General features: G+C 45.1%; 1 protein-coding gene across 1 annotated transcript in view; it reads left to right on the forward strand.

Moving 5' to 3' along the window:
- The first annotated feature begins 6,386 nt into the window (after nt 1–6,386).
- The window catches only part of LOC139259538 (leucine-rich repeat-containing protein 27-like), a 135,430-nt gene continuing 124,581 nt past the window's right edge, over nt 6,387–17,235 (forward strand). Inside the window, exons 1-2 of the mRNA XM_070875025.1 lie at nt 6,387–6,527; nt 12,961–13,091. Coding sequence (XP_070731126.1) covers nt 6,405–6,527; nt 12,961–13,091 — 254 coding nt within the window. The 5' untranslated portion in view covers nt 6,387–6,404. The remainder of the gene's footprint in view (nt 6,528–12,960; nt 13,092–17,235) is intronic.

Consider the following 17,235-nt stretch of genomic DNA (forward strand, 5'->3'; position numbering starts at 1 on the left):
CATGGAAAAATAACTAAGAGAATGTCAGATTGCAAATAATACAACATCAGCACAATTAACAGACTTTCTCAAGGTTTTTGTTACTAATTATGCCAGTATAATTGTAACATAATTGTAACATTTACAAGCAATGTGTAAGAAAGCTACTTGTAAGAAACAGATGCTGTAATCACTTGCCTGTATTTAATTGGGCAAAGAAGGCCAGGTATCGGCTAATGAGTGGACAAAGGGAAGGAGGGGTCACAAAGGATAGGGTGAACTAAATGTCTTTCAATTGTATTCTGTACTGAAATTGTATAAATATTGCGCCTCTATGTTGTAACAACACTTGTCCGTAGGAAGTGGGTATGCTCTATCAAGAGAGTATTCCTTCTGTCTGATAAGTCTCGGCCGGTAAGACAAATTAATAAAGACTGCTTTGTTACAAGCTCCTTTGGTGTTCGCTTCAATGTATTCACTGAAATAGATTGAAGGTAAAGAATCCAGAAATCAACATCTCTACAGTCAAAGGCTTTCGTAGGATGGTCTCGTGGCCAATGCCCAGTCCAAAAAAGTCTCCGAGCATTTGCTCCAGGTAGCCATCAAACTCACACTGTCCTGCAAGTCGCCTTAGCTCGGTGACGTAGCTCACGACTTCCTGACCTTCAGATCGCTGGCACGTGCAGAACTGATACCGCACCATCAGCACGCTCTCCTTTGGGTTAAGATGCTCCCGAACCAGTGTACACAGCCCCTCATACAACTTATCTGTCGGCTTCACCAGAGCCAGAAGGTTCTTCATGAGGCTGTAGGTCGGTGCCCCGCAGACCGTGAGGAGGACCGCTCTCCTTTTTCCAGCACTTCCTTCTCCGTCCAGCTCGTTGGCTACAAAGTATTGGTCTAGCCGTTCGACATAGGCTTCCCAGTCCTCACCCGCCGAGAACTTCTCCGGGATGCCCACAGTTTGCTGCATCGTTGCGTTGTATTCGTATACTCGTCGGCAGTTATTGTGTTCCTAACACAGATGAGACTGCACTCAGGAAGGTTAAAGTAACAGTGACCTCAGTCTTTATTAAGACACTCCAGAGTGAGGAACAGGCCTTAAAGGCTGGCTGAAATATAGTGCTCCCAAGGGATGCTGGGATCCCTTGGGACTTCAGGGGATGAGCTCCCTGGTGGCGGTACATGGGAGTGCATGCTTTACCGATTCACAACAATAACCAATAGTCATGAGTTAATAAGCAGCATAGAAATAACCAGCAAGTCTAACTGCATCTGTAAAAAGATACATTAATATTCTGTGTGATGAACATGGGCCCAAAATTTAAGCTGCTGTGTATTTTCAGCAGCTCTATTTTTTTTTTAATTTCAGATTATTAGTTTTGCTGTTCTCTGGAAAGATGTTTTAGAACTACATTGAGAGCAAGAGGATAACTAAAAAAAGAGTAGAGCCTATTAGAGACCAGAAAGGTAATTTGTATGCGGAGACAGAAGATGTGGGTATGGTTCTTAATGAATAGTTTGTGCCTGTTTTCACAAAAGAGAGGGGCAATGCAGACATTGCAATCAGGGAGGTGGAGTGTGAAATGTTAGATGAAATAAACATAGTGAAAGAGGAAGTATTAAGGGGTTTAGCATCTTTGAAAGTGGATAAATCCCCAGGCCTGGATGAAATGTATCCCAGGCTATTAAGAGAAGCAAGAAAGGAAAAAGCAGAGGAGCTTACCATAATTTTCCAATCCTATCTGGCTACAGGTGCCGGAGGACTGGAGGACTGCTAAAGTTTTATCTTTGTTGAAAAAGGGAGAAAAGGATAGGCCGAGTAATTACTGGCCATTCAGCACAACCTCGGTGGTGGGAAAATTATTGGAACAAATTATAAAGGACAGAATAAATCTTCATTTAGAAAGACACGGATTAATCAAAGACAGTCAGCCTGGACTTGTTAAGGGAAGGTCATGTCTGACTAACTTGATTGAATTTTTTGAGGAGGTAACAAGGAGGATCGATGAGGGTAATGCCTTTGATGTAGTGTATATGGATTTTAGCAAGGCTTTTGATCAGGTCCTACATGGCAGACTGGTCACGAAAGTAAAAGCCCATGGGACCGAAGGCAAAGTGGCAAGTTGGATCCAAAATTGGCTCAGATGCAGGAAGCAAAGGGGAATGGTTGATGGGTGTTTTCGTGACTGGAAGGATGTTTTCAGTGGGGTTCCACAGGGCTCAATACTTGGTCCCTTGCTTTTGTGGTATACATAAATGATGTGGACTTGAATGTAGCGGGTATGATTAAGATGTTTGCAGATGATACAAAAAATGACCATATGGTTAATAATGAAGAAGAAAGCTGTAGACTGCAGGAAGATGTCAATGAACTGGCCAGGTGGGCAGAACAGTGGCAAATGGAATTCAATCCAGAGAAGTGTGAGGTCATGCATTTGGGGAGGGTTGGAGTATTCACTGGAGTTTAGAAGGGTGAGAGGGGATCTTATAGAAACATATAAAATTCTGACGGGACTGGACATGTTCGATGAAGGAAGAATTAATGTATATTGTAAATAGCTGGGGTCCCAGCAGTGAGCCCTGCTGACTGCCTGCCATTCTGAAAAGGACCCGTTTATCCCGACTATCTGCTTCCTGTCTGCCAACCAGTTCTCTATCCACGTCAGTACATTACTCCCAATCCCATGTGCTTTAATTTTGCACACTAATCTCTTGTGTGGGACCTTGTCAAAAGCCTTTTGAAAGTCCAAATACACCACATCCACTGGTTCTCCCTTATCCACTCTACTCGTTACATCCTCAAAAAATTCTAGAAGATTTGTCAAGCAGGATTTCTCTTTCATAAATCCATGCTGACTTGGACCGATTCCGTTACTGCTTTCCAAATGAGCTGCTATTTCATCTTAAATAATTGATTCCAACATTTTCCCCATTAACGATGTCAGGCTAACAGGTCTATAATTACGCATTTTCTCTCTCCCTCATTTCTTAAAAAGTTGTGTTACATTAGCTACCCTCCAGTCCATCAGAACTGATCCAGAGTCGATAGACTGTTGGAAAATGATCACCAATGCATCCACTATTTCGAGGGCTACTTCCTTAAGTACTCTGAGATGCAGACCATCAGGCCCCGGGGATTTATTGGCCTTCAATCCCATCAATTTCCCTAAAACAATTTCCCACCTAATAAGGATATCCTTCAGTTCCTCCTTCTCACTAGACTCTCGGTCCCCTACTATTTCCGGAAGGTTATTTGTGTCTTCCTTCGTGAAGACAGAACCAAAATATTTGTTTAACTAGTCCAGCATTTCTTTGTTCCCCATTGTAAATCTGAATCTGACTGCAAGGGACCTATGTTTGTTTTCACTACTCTTTTTCTCTTTACATCTCTATAGAAGATTTTGCAGTCAGTTTTTATGTACCCAGCATGCTTCCTCTCATACTCTATTTTCCCCCTCCTAATTAAATCCTTTGTCCTCCTCTGCTGTATTATAACATTCTCCCAGTCCTCAGGTTTGCTGCTTTTTCTGGCCAATTTATATGCCTCTTCCTTGGATTTAACACTATCCTTAATTTTCCTTGTTGGCCACGGTTGAGCCACTTTCCCCGTTTTATTTTTACTCCAGACAGGGATGTACAATTGTTGAAGTTCATCCATGTGATCTTTAAATGTTTGGCATTGCCTATTCACCATCAACCCTTTAAGTATCACTCGTCAGTCTATTCTAGCCAATTCACGTCTCATACCATCGAAGTTACCTTTCCTTAAGTTCAGGACCCTCGTCTCTGAATTAACTGTGTCGCTCTCCATCTTAATAAAGAATTCTATCATATTATGGTCACTCTTCCCCAAGGGGCCTCGCACAACAAGAGTGCTAATTCTCCCTTTCTCATTACACATCACCTAGTCTAGGATGGCCAGCCCTCTCGCTGGTTCCTCGACATGTTGGTCTCGAAAACCGTCCCTAATACACTCCAGGAAATCCTCCTCCACTGCATTGCTACCATTTTGGTTAGCCCAATCAATATGTAGATTAAAGTCGCCCATGATAACTGCTGAACCTTTATTGCACGCATCCCTAATTTCTTGTTTGATGCTGTCCCCAACCTCACTGCTACGGTTTGGTGGTCTGTAAACAGCTCCCACTAGCGTTTTCTGCCCTTTGGTATTCCGTAGCTCCACCCATACCGATTCCACATCATCCAAGCTAATGTCCTTCCTTACTATTGCATTAATTTCCTCTTTAACCAACAATGCCACCCCGCCTCCTTTTCCTTTCTGTCTATCCTTCCTAAATGTTGAATACTCCTGGAAGTTGAGTTCCCAGCCTTGGTCACCCTGGAACCATGTCTCCGTGATGCCACTTACATCATACACGTTAACTGCTATCTGCGCAGTTAATTCGTCCACCTTATTCCGAATACTCCTTGCATTGAGGCACAGAGCCTTCAGGGTTGTCTTTTTAACACATTTTGCCCCTTTAGAATTTTGCTGTAATGTGGCCCTTTTTGCTTTTTGCCTTCGGTTTCTCTGCCCTCCACTTTTACTTTTCTTCTTTCTATCTTTTGCTTCTGCCCCCATTCTACTTACATGGCATTTACCCACTCACCTGACCTGTCCAAGTCACCCTGCAGCCTCTTAGCATCCTTCTCACAGCTCACACTGCCACCCAGCTTAGTGTCATCTGCAAACTTGGAGATATTACACTCAATTCCTTCATCTAAATCATTGATATTTATTGTAAATGGCTAGGGTTGCAGCACTGAGCCCTACGGCACCCCACTAGTCACTGCCTGCCATTCTGAGAAGGACCCGTTTATCCCTACTCTTTGCTTCCTGTCTGCCAAACAGTTCTCTATCCATTTCAGTACATTACCCCCAATACCATGTGCTTTAATTTTGCACACTAATCTCTTGTGTGGGACTTTGTCAAAAGCCTTTTGAAAGTCCAAATACACCACATCCACTGGTTCTCCCTTGTCCACTCTACTAGTTACATCCTCAAAAAATTCTAGAAGGTTTGTCAAGCATGATTTCCCTTTCGTAAACCCATGCTGACTTGGACCGATCCTGTCACTGCTTTCCAAATGCGCTGCTATTTCATCTTTAATAATTGATTCCAACATTTTCCCCACTACTGATGTCAGGCTAACCAGTCTATAATTACCCATTTTCTCTTTTCCTCCCTTTTTAAAAAGTGGTGTTACATTAGCTACCCTCCAGTCCATAGGAACTGATCCAGAGTCGATGGACTGTTGGAAATTGATCACCAATGCATCCACTATTTCTAGGCCCACTTGCTTAAGTACTCTGGGATGCAGACTATCAGGCCCCGGGGATTTATCGGCCTTCAATCCCATCAATTTCCCGAACAAAATTTCCCGCCTCATAAGGATATCCTTCAGTTCCTCCTTCTCGCTAGTGCCTCGGTCCCCTAGTATTTCCGGAAGGTTATTTGTGTCTTCCTTCGTGAAGACAGAACCAAAGTATTTGTTCAATTGGTCTCCCATTTCTTTGTTCCCCATTATAAATTCACCTGATTCTGACTGCAAGGGACCTATGTTTGTCTTCACTAATCTTTTTCTCTTCACAAAATGACCTGGGAGTGCATGTCCACAGATCCCTGAAGGTGGCAGACCAGGTAGATAAGGTGGTTACGAAGGCGGATGGAATACTTGCCTTAGTTAGCCGAGGCATAGAATAAAAGAGCAGGAAGGTTACGCTTGAACTGTATAAGACACTAGTTAGATCACAGCTGGTGCACTGCATGCAGTTCTGGTCACCACATTACAGGAAAGATGTGATTGCACTCGAGAGGGTGCAGAGGAGATTATGAGGATGTTGCCAGGACTGGAGAATTTTAGTTGTGAGGAAAGATTAGATCGGCTGGGGTTGTTTTCTTTGGAACAGAGGAGGCTGAGGGGAGACTTTATTGAGATGTATAAAATTATGAGGGGCCGAGATAGAGTGGATAGGAAGGACCTATTTCCCTTAGCAGAGGGAACAATAACCAGGGAGCATCGATTTAAAGTCACTGGGGGGAGGTTCAGAGGGTACTGAGGGGAAATGTTTTCACCCAGAGTGTTGTGGGGGTCTGGAACTTCGAGCCTGAAAGGGTGGTCGAGGCAGAAACCCTCACCACGTTTATAAAGTACCTGTACTTGGAAATGCACTTGAGGTGCTGTAACTTGCAGGGTTATGGACCAACAACTGCAAAGTGTGATTCGGCTGGATAGCTCTGCCGAACGGCCTCCTTCTGTGCTGTAAATGTCTCTGATTCTACGATCCAACACAACACACATTTCGCCGTTTGAGTCCCACCACAGTGCGCTCGCTTTGTTGGCGTGGTGACAGGCGGCGTCGCCATGGAGACGCGGAGTGTTTGCTGGGCTGAGGGCGAGAGCCGGTCCCGTCCCGTCAGATGGAGGACGAGCGGCGGCGGCGGAGCGGCCCCGCGGGCGGGGAGGGTTGTGAAATGATGGATTTAAGTGGAAGGGGTCTGGAAGAGTTGCCTGAGCACATCCTCCACATGTCCGGCTTAGAGGTGAGGCAGCGCCGCAGCCCCGGGAGTAGCTGCCTGCTTCCTCTGAGCTGGCGGTTTGTGTCTGCTACTGGCAATCGCGTTTTGTTAAAACACGAACACAACCCCCGCCCCCTGACCCCAACCACCCGAACACGTCAATCTCTCCCCCCCCCCCCCTCCCACTAACCAATCCCCCAAACCCCACCCCTCACACTAGCCTCCTAACGTCAATCCCTCGACACCAACCCCCACTAATGTCACCGTCCGACACTAAACAATCCCCCAACCCCCTAACCATCACCCTGACACCCACCAACCGCCCTTAACGCTGGCCTCCCACCCCAACGCTGACCTAAAATGTTGACCTCCCGCCCCAACGCTGACCTCCCGCCCCAACGCTGACCTCCCACCCCAACGCTGACCCCTAACGCTGACCTCTAACGCTGACCTCCCGCCCTAACGCTGACCCCACGCGCTAATGCTGACCCCACGCGCTAACGCTGACCCCACGCGCTAACACTGATCCCAACGTTGACCCCACGTGCTAACGCTGACCCCCCTAATGTTGACTTCCTGCCCTAACGTTGACCTCCTAAGGCTGACCCCTAACACTGACCTCTAATGTTGACGTCCCACCCTAATGCTAACCCCTAACGCTGACCTCTTGCCCTAACAATGACCTTTTGCCCTAACGCTGACTCCTAACGCTGACCTCCTGCCCTAACGGTGACCCGTAACGCTGACCTCCTGTTCTAAACGCGGACACCTAACGCTGACCTCCGGCCCTAACGCTGCTCTCCCGCCCTAATGCTGCCCTTCCACCCTAACTCTGACCTGCTGTCCAAACGCTGACCTCTTGCCCTAATGCTGACCTCCTGCCCTCACACCGACCTCCCGCGCACAATGGATTATGCATGAATTTGCATGAACTTTGAATATTAAGCATGTCTATGGACTGTGCTTTTGGCAAAAAAATATTTGCATATGTTCTAAAGGTCTTGCACATGTATTGTAGCAATTTATGACCTACTAGATGAACATGTTTTATAAAATAATTAGCACTCATCCGATTCAGTGGTGTTAGAGGAAATATCTGATCCCTGTTCCAAAAGGTAAAATATTAATGATTTTTTCCTTCGGCAAATACGTTTCTAGCATTGCTACTTTTTTATAAATAGTTTTCTTTATTTACCTTGTTGCATATCACATATCATTGATGTGTTTTTGCCAGTCTTCAGCAATTCATGTGACTTGATTTTGCTCACTTTTTTAATATACATATTAAGGTGACACTGCCTGTATAGTAAACATTTCCTTTCTGGTGCCTAGAAATATATATTATGACATATGAAAATGTATTTCCCACACATCCTACTACAGTAATATTTGATACAGTTTCCCAACTGTGCAGAAGAAGAAACTATTATTTTCCACGGTCAGGTTGATCACTTCCAGTAGTTAAGATGGCAAATTTGAATCGATACAACTGACTACTAATTTTCTGTTACAAAGATTTGCAGATCATGGTGATGGATAATTCAGCCTAAGAAGGCGAGGTGCATTCTTAGCTCTTTATTTCTCTTGAGCATGTTCTTTTCAGATTGCCCCTTGAAAAATAGCTACCAGGTTTCCAAAAGAAAAAGGGTTTCTCTGCTGTTGTGCCTACCACAGTAGAATAGGTGATAATGTGTGAATGCTCTAGTGGCCTCCGTTTAATCTGTTTGGATCTTGCATGTGCTTCGTCAGTATATATTCGCAGGTTAGAGACAGCTAACATGTAAGTGATCTTTTAGAAAGTGATAGGAGCAATTGGAGTGTATTGCGAGGGATGATGTTAATGATACAAATAATGTGCATAGATCAGTAAAAACCAATGGGTGCCAGAGTAAGCTTTCATCTTTGTTATGCATTGTGAAAGCCACCCCACAGAGTGTTGAGAGGGACCTGATGCATGACAAACTTCACATAGTGTGTGAGATTGATGTTAGAAGCCATGGAGGCATGCATAGATGGAAATGGTACTCACCCTGACGATCTCGTAAGGTCATTGAACGTTTTTCTGCACTGTGTGCCAGTCCTGGGCACAGTGTCTGCAGCAGACACCTCCTGTGCAATGTCCCTCCATATGCGTTTAAACACAGGAGGGAGTGGTCTGGCTCCCCCAGCAAGATGGAGTGAAGCTCACTTCCTCTCCACCGCGCTCGTCAACGCTGAAGCGCCTGGCACGCTGCCTTCCTTTCTGCTCTTCCACCTTAGCAGAAGTGGCTGAAGTGTGTTGGTTTAAATGCGCATGCGCACAGGAAGCTAGCACACCCTGCATTTGCATTTGCGACTGGAAAAGAAACCAAGAAGAAAAAAAAATTTCAATGAGCATGCGCAAAATGGCCACCGCCTTCAACGCCGAAAGTTTTGGCTTGGGCACACAAAGTCAGTCGTATAATGCCTGACTTAACGTCAATGCTCCTCCAGATCACTTTTTGCTGAAAATTCCTGATGAGGGCGCAAACTATTTTCCGTTGCTAACCTTTACACCCTGCCGCGAATAGTGCCCCGAAATACAAAAAGCCCAAATTCCAGCCCTTTGTCTTTGCGAAGTTACAATATAAAAAGACAGTCATTACTTTATACAATCCAAAATCAGCTCAAATGGTATGATTCTCAGACAAGCTTAAAGAATTGGTAGAAGATAGTCACATCTGTACCCAAGAAGGGTCTATTTTGACCCCTCTTCCGAAAGAACACAAACCTGTGCAGGTAAGACAGATGTTGAACACCGTGGAGCAGTTTATTATAGAACCTGCATAGAATCAGGAAATGGCACAGCGGGAAACCCTCTCTGCAACTAATTAAACAGTCACTTGCCTGCAGACTCATACCCTGAACCTTGGGTTTTCTATCCCTTTATTTTTGCCTGTTGCCTGTTAGCCCTCTCCTCCAGCCTTGGGATAGACTGCCAATGGGTTGAAATGTCTTCTCAGCTTTTTCTAAGGTTCAATGATTTTGTGCTCTCTCCGCATCGAAAGAGGTTAATGAGAAATTTCTTTACACTGAGGGATGTTGGAGCATGGAATACTGTGCCACTGGTGGGGTTAAGGCAGACAGCATTGCATCTTTTAAGTGAAAGTTGAATAAATATCTGAATCAGAGGAAGATCTTGGGCCAGATTTTTGGCTTTCAGAGTTTTCGCTGAAAACGGTAGCAATACGTGAAACTTACCGTTTTCGCTGCACTACCGATTTTAGGCCAAACCTTCGGTAAGGGAGGCGTTGCACAAAACCCGAGTTTCGGCAACTTTAGTCTGGGAACTGGAACGCTGTGAGAATGGCCTTGGGAGGGGGGAAAAAACACTCCAAAAACATTTACAAGACCCTTAACTATCTAATTCCTGCAAAAAAATAAAAAATAAAAACTTTTAACTTACCTTTTTTGCAGGTTTTTATACTTACCGCTGCTGGCAGGGCTGCACCGACAGATTTGACCTGTCGCTATTCTGGGCACGGCGTACGGGTCCGGGTCGGGAGAGTGCCAAAACTCGGACGCAGATGTAATCTGAGTCGTTAGGCGTCGGCGCACCTCACCCCGGCAATACTTGAAAGTGGTGCCACAAACAAGTACCCAAGGATCCCGCCCGAGCTTTGCGACTGGGTTTTTGCCATGGAGGGTCAAATCGTGGCAAAAACCCAGTCACAAACCTGCTGAAAATCCAACCCTGATATTGGGAGAGACTGGGGCAATGGGATTAGTTTTAGATTGCTCCAGTACAAAAAAAATGGGACTAAGTTAAGTTTTCTTTAAATATCTTGTTGAATCTGATGATCAGGCTTGTTCTATATCTTTTAGACATCAACTTTTTTTTGTTGTTTCATAATGACCACCGCCTGTTCTGTAAAGTTCTATGGTTCTATGTTCAAACCTCTACTTGAACCTCTGCACAATTGTGTAGTAAGTTGGCCACAAAGAAATTAATTCAAATAGCACACTTCAACTCATCTTTGTGGCTGCTTTCTACCATTCATATGTATAAATTGCATCCAGATCAAAAAATGAAGGTTAATAGTGGCCCAGTTTGTGATTTTAAACAATTTAAAACTGAAGTACAGGTTGGCACTGCTGAGCTTGTGTTACAGTACAAGTGTTACTGTACAAGTGTTGTCACTGTTACATAATGGACCGGATTTTCGGCAGGTTTGCGACCGTGTTTTTGCCACGATTTGACCCTCCGCGGCGAAAATCAGGTTGCAAAGCCCGGGCGAGATCCTCGGGTACCTGTTTGCAACGGCGATTCCAAGTACCACCAAGGAGAGGTGAGCCGACATGCAACAACTCCGATTGCGTTTGCGATCGAGTTTTGGCACTCTCCCGAACCGGACCCATACACTGCAGAGAACAGCAACAGGTCAAACCTTTCGGTGCAGCCCTGCCAGCAGCAATAAGTATGAAAACTTGCAAAAAAGTAAGTTAAAGTTTTTATTTTTAAATTTTTTTTGTAGCAATTACTTAGCTACGGGTCTTGTAAACGTTTTTGGAATGTTTTTTGGAATTTTCTTACCCCCCTCCCAAGGCCTCCCTCGCAGCGCAAACGACCCCGGACTAAAGCTGCCGAAACTCGCGTTTTACACCGCAAATGGTTTTGCAACGCCTTCCTTACCGAGGTGCGGACGTAAAGGCCAAAAGTTCGGCCTAAAAATGGTAGCGCAGCGAAAACGGTAAGTTTCACATATCACTACCGTTTTCGCCGAAGACCCCTGAAAACCAAAAATCTGGCCCATTAATCTGGAAGGATTCATGTTGAGGTTATCTTCATAACGTGCTTTAAAAATAAATAATTCTGTAATACAGGGTACTTTCGTTCTGTATCTTAGGCTTGTAATACAATGGAATCATGCCTTTTATGTTGCAGAATGCATTCACAGTACCAGAGGAACAAATTTGCATGTGAACAAATGTATAAAACAACAACAAAATTTGATGCCTAAAATATATAGAACAAGCCTGATCATCAGATTCAACAAAATATTTCAAGAAAACTTAATTTATTCACATTTTCTTTGTGTTGACAATTGCATGTGAGATGCCTTTTTCACATTTCTAACTGCTAGTGAAGTTCATACATTTTAAATTAACAGATAGAAATTTGACACCATAGGTTGATTTATTTTCATACTGTTAATACAATAGTGTCAGCCGTGGCTCAGTTGGTAGCATTCTTGTCTCGGAGTCAGAAGGTTATGGGTTCAAATCCCACTCCAGAGACATCAGCACAAAATCTAGACTGACACTCCAATGCAGTACTGAGGGAGTGCTGCACTGTCAGAGGTGCCGTCTTTTGGATGAGACATTAAACCGAGGCCCCGTCTGTTCCCAGGCGGACATAAAAGATCCCATGGCATTATTTTGAAGAAGAGCAGGGGAGTGTTCTGGTCAGTATTCATCCCTCAATCAACATCACTAAAATAAACAAATGATTTGGTCATTATCACATTGCTGTTGTGGGAGTTTGTTGTGTGCAAATTGACTTCTGCGTTTCCTACATTACAACAGTGACTAAACTTCAAAAGTACTTCATTGGCTGTAAAGCACTTTGGGATAGAAACATAGAAACATAGAAAATAGGTGCAGGAGTAGGCCATTCGGCCCTTCTAGCCTGCACCGCCATTCAATGAGTTCATGGCTGAACATGCAACTTCAGTACCCCATTCCTGCTTTCTCGCCATACCCCTTGATCCCCCTAGTAGTAAGGACTTCATCTAACTCCTTTTTGAATATATTTAGTGAATTGGCCTCAACAACTTTCTGTGGTAGAGAATTCCACAGGTTCACCACTCTCTGGGTGAAGAAGTTCCTCCTCATCTCGGTCCTAAATGTCTTACCCCTTATCCTTAGACTGTGTCCCCTGGTTCTGGACTTCCCCAACATTGGGAACACTCTTCCTGCATCTAACCTGTCTAACCCCGTCAGAATTTTAAACATTTCTATGAGGTCCCCTCTCATTCTTCTGAACTCCAGTGAATACAAGCCCAGTTGATCCAGTCTTTCTTGATAGGTCAGTCCCGCCATCCCGGGAATCAGTCTGGTGAACCTTCGCTGCACTCCCTCAATAGCAAGAATGTCCTTCCTCAGGTTAGGAGACCAAAACTGTACACAATACTCCAGGTGTGGCCTCACCAAGGCCCTGTACAACTGTAGCAACACCTCCCTGCCCCTGTACTCAAATCCCCTCGCTATGAAGGCCAACATGCCATTTGCTTTCTTAACCGCCTGCTGCACCTGCATGCCAACCTTCAATGACTGATGTACCATGACACCCAGGTCTCTTTGCACCTCCCCTTTTCCTAATCTGTCACCATTCTGTCCTGAGATCGCGAAAGGTGCTATATAAATGTAAGTATTTTTCTTTACTAATAGGATGTCTATTGTTGTACATGTCAGTCACTGAAATAACCTTTTCCAACAGAGTTTATATCTGGAAGGAAACGCCATATCTGGACTTTCTGAGGACTTCTTTCATCAATTACCGAATCTTAGCTGGTTGGATCTGCGAAACAATAAGCTCTCCAGTCTTCCTCTTTCGATTGGAGAACATAGGTTTGACAACAATTTTTCTTTATTGTCTTAAAAATGTTTATTTGTCTACCTCTGTCTTTATTATCTTTTGTACCATTTAGAATACGTGAGCAAAGATTTGCATTTGGAAGAATGGAAATGATTTGTCTGTGATGGGTTTTCTGCTTAGGAGTCCATAAATACCTTTTGGGAATGTTGAGTGCATACTATAAGTGTCATTAAAGTATACTCATCACAAGTGATAGATTTTCATGTGAACCGCCTAAGTGGTATTCTAGCAGAGAGGATTGCCCTCCCCTTATAGAATCAGCCCAATTTTCAGATTCTAGCAAATGACTAAACAATGAACAAAGCAATGTTTACAAGGGTAATGCAGTAGGTGTCAAATACTTGGCTTTTCAAAATGCCTTTGATAAGGTACCACATGGTAGGATCATGACAAAGGTTAGGGTATGTGGAGTCAGGGGACAAATAGCTGAATAGATAGCAAATTGGATAATAAGTAGAAAGCAGAGATTAGGGGTAAAGAGTAGTTATTCAGATTGGAGGAAGGTAGAAAGCAGGGTTTCATAATTATATTCATAATTTACATTCATGATTTGGATTTAGGAATAAGTAACTCAATATCAACATTTGCAGATGATACCAAACTAGGGGGTGTAGCTCACACAGGAACAATGCAGGATCATACAAGAAGATATTCGCAAACTTTTAGACTGGGTTGTTAAGTGGCAACTGAACTTTAACATAGATAACTATGAGACGATGGTAGGAAAAGCAGAAACCTCACCTACACTTTGGAAAATAAGAAACTGAATGGGATAGAAGAGCAAAGGGATCTGCAGGTGAACAAATCATTAAAAGCATCACAGGTCAGCAAAGCATACTAACAAATACTAACAAAGCACTGAGACTTATTTCTAGGGATATAGAGTTCCAGTGTTGTGAAGTTATGTTAAACTTGTCTAGGACCCTTATCAGGCCGCACAAAGAGTGCTGTACACAGTTCTAGTCTCTGTACTATAAGGACATAGAAGCAGTGGAGCGTGCAAAAAAGATTTACAAGAATGGCACCAGAACTGAGAGATTACAGCTATCGGGAAACATTGAATAGATTAGAGCTTTTCTCTTTGGAAAAGAGAAGACTTAGAGGATATTTGATGGAGATTTTTAAAATTATGAAGGGGTTGGACAGGGTCGATGTGGCGAGAATGTTTCTGTTATGTTTCAATTAAGGCAGTATGACTGAGTACTGTAGACTTGAGTAAGTGTGACATTAATCACTTTATTCTGACTGGAGTGCTGGCACAGCATGGGAGACCTGCTTATATGCAGTGCTCCCAAGGAATGCTGGGATCCCTTGGGACTCCAACAGATGCGCCCTCTGGTGGCGGTAGAATGCTGGTTACAAGGTGTTGCTTACATAACATAACTCCCCCTGCCTCGCCCCCCCCCACCCCCCCCCGGCCCCCGGCCCAAAGTCAATAGTACACTTATTTACAGGGTGAGACGATCTGGGGATTTCCACTCCCTAGTCAATTGTCTCGGTACAAACACAGGTGCAGGTGAGTTGGTTGGGCCTTCGCTGGGCTGCTGCGCAGCTGGCCTTGCTGGGCTGCTGGGGATGATGGGTTCAGCTTCGTGGTCAACCGTGATGTTGATTGCCACTTGTTTGTGTATCGGAGGGTTGAAGTTGGTGGTGTCCTCTTCAGGTTGTTCCTGGCTGTCTGTGAATCGCAGTTCGGTTTGGTCCAAATGCTTTCTGCAAGTTAGTCCATTTACAAGTTTGACCTCAAACACCCTACTCCCTTCTTTGGCTACGACAGTGCCAGCAAGCCATTTGGGACCATGTCCATAGTTGAATACAAATGCATGGTCATTGACTTCAATATCGGGTGACAAATTTGCGCGATCATGGTACATGCTTTGTTGATGCCGCCTCCCCTCAACATGATCATGGAGATCAAGGTGGACTGGAGAGAACCTTGTTTTGAGTGCCCTTTTCATGAGCAGTTCGGCAGGGATATTGTGCGTTAGCTGAGCAGGACCCGGGATAGGCAGGTCTGCAGGGAGCCTTCCGACACGCGTTTCAAGTTTTGCTTGATGATTTGGACTGCCTGGCCGTTAGATGCGGGCTTGAACAGGGCAGATGTGACGTGCTTGATCCCATTGCAGGTCATGAATTACTGGAATTCAGCGCTGGTGAAGCACGGCTCATTGTCGCCGACAAGGACATCAGGCAGGCCATGTGTGGCAAACATGGCTCGTAGGCTTTCGAATGGTGGCAGTGGACGTGCTTACAGACATTATTACACACTCAATCTATTTTGAATAAGCATCCACAACAACCAAGAACATTTTGCCAAGAAACGGGTCAGCGAAGTCAGCTTGGATCCTAGACCACAGTTTGGAGGGCCATGACCACAAACTTAGCGGTGCCTCCCTGGGTGCATTGCTCAGTTGAGAGCAAGTGTTGCATTGGCGCATGCAAGACTCCAAATCTGAGTCGATGCCGGGCCACCACACATGGGATCTGGCTATAGCTTTCATCATTACTATGCCTGGGTGGGTACTGTATAGGTCGCATATGAACGTTTCCCTGCCTTTCTGAGGCAAAACCACGCGATTACCCCACAAAAGACAGTCTGCCTATATGGACATTTCATCTTTGCGCCGTTGGAACGGCTTGATCTCTTCATGCATCTCCGCTGGGACGCTGAACCAGGTCCATGGAGTACACAGTTTTTTTTACAAGGGACAGTAAAGGATCCTGGCTGGTCCAGGTCCTGATCTGGCGGGCTGTAACGGGTGACTTTTCGTTTTCAAATGCATCCACCAGCAAGAGCAAGTCTGCAGGCTGTGCCATTTCCACCCCGGTGGTGGGCAATGGTAGCCGACTGAGAGCATCAGCGCAGGTCTCTGTGCCTGGCCTGTGACGAATTACATAGTTATATGCAGACAGCATGAGCGCCCATCTTTGGATGCTAGCAGGCGCATTGGTATTAATACCTTTGCTCTCTGAAAATAGTGATATGAGCAGCTTATGGTCAGTTTCTAACTCAAACTTAAGCCCAAACAGATACTGGTGCATTTTTTTCACCCCGTAAACGCATGCCAGAGCTTTTTCAATCATGCTGTAAGCCCTTTCGACCTTGGACAAACTCCTGGACGCATAAGCGACCGGTTGCAATGTTCCCGATTCGTTTGCTTGTTGTAACACACGCCCGACCCTGTATGAAGACGCATCGCAAGCTAGCACTAAACGTTTACATGGGTCATACAGAACAAGCAGTTTGTTGGAACATAACAGATTTCTGGCTTTCTCAAAAGCAGTCTCTTGTGATTTCCCCCATACCCAGTCATCTCCCTTGCGTAGCAACACTTGTAGGGGTTCTAGCAAGGTGCTTAACCCGGGTAGGAAATGACCAAAATAATTGAGGTGTCCCAGGAACGACCGCTGCTCCGTCACGTTCTGTGGTCTCGGCGCGTTCTTGATGGCCTCCGTCTTGGCGTCGGTGCGTCTGATGCCGCCTGCCGCGATTCTTCTCCCTAAGAACTTGACCTCTGGTGTCAGGAAAACACACTTTGAGCGTTTCAATCTGAGTCCCACACGATCTAGCCGACTTAGAACCTCTTCCAGGTTCTGCAAGTGTTCGATGGTGTTCCGACCTGTGATCAATATGTCATCCTGGAAAACCACAGTGCGCGGAACCGACTTTAGCAGACTCTCCATGTTCCTTTGAAAAATAGCCGCGGCCGATCGAATCCCAAACGGGCATCTATTGTAAATGAACAGACCTTTGTGCATGTTGATGCAGGTGAGGCCTTTCGAAGATTCCGCCAGCTCCTGCGTCATGTAGGCCGAGGTCAGGTCCAAATTGGTGAATGTCTTCCCTCCTACCAGCGTCGCAAATAGGTCGCCTGCCTTGGGTAGCGGTACTGATCCTGCAGCGAAAAACGGTTAATCATTACTTTGTAGTCCCCACAAATTCTGACCGTGCCATCGCCCTTGAGAACCGGAACAATCAGGCTGGCCCACTCGTTGAACTCAACCGGCGCAATGATGCCCTCTCATTGCAGCCTGCCCAGCTCGATCTCCACTTTCTCTCGCATCATGTATGGCACCGCACGTGCCTTGTAGTGAATGGGTCATGTACCAGGAACC

This window comes from Pristiophorus japonicus, chromosome 3 (assembly GCF_044704955.1).
Source record: "Pristiophorus japonicus isolate sPriJap1 chromosome 3, sPriJap1.hap1, whole genome shotgun sequence".
Classification (NCBI taxonomy): domain Eukaryota; kingdom Metazoa; phylum Chordata; class Chondrichthyes; family Pristiophoridae; genus Pristiophorus; species Pristiophorus japonicus.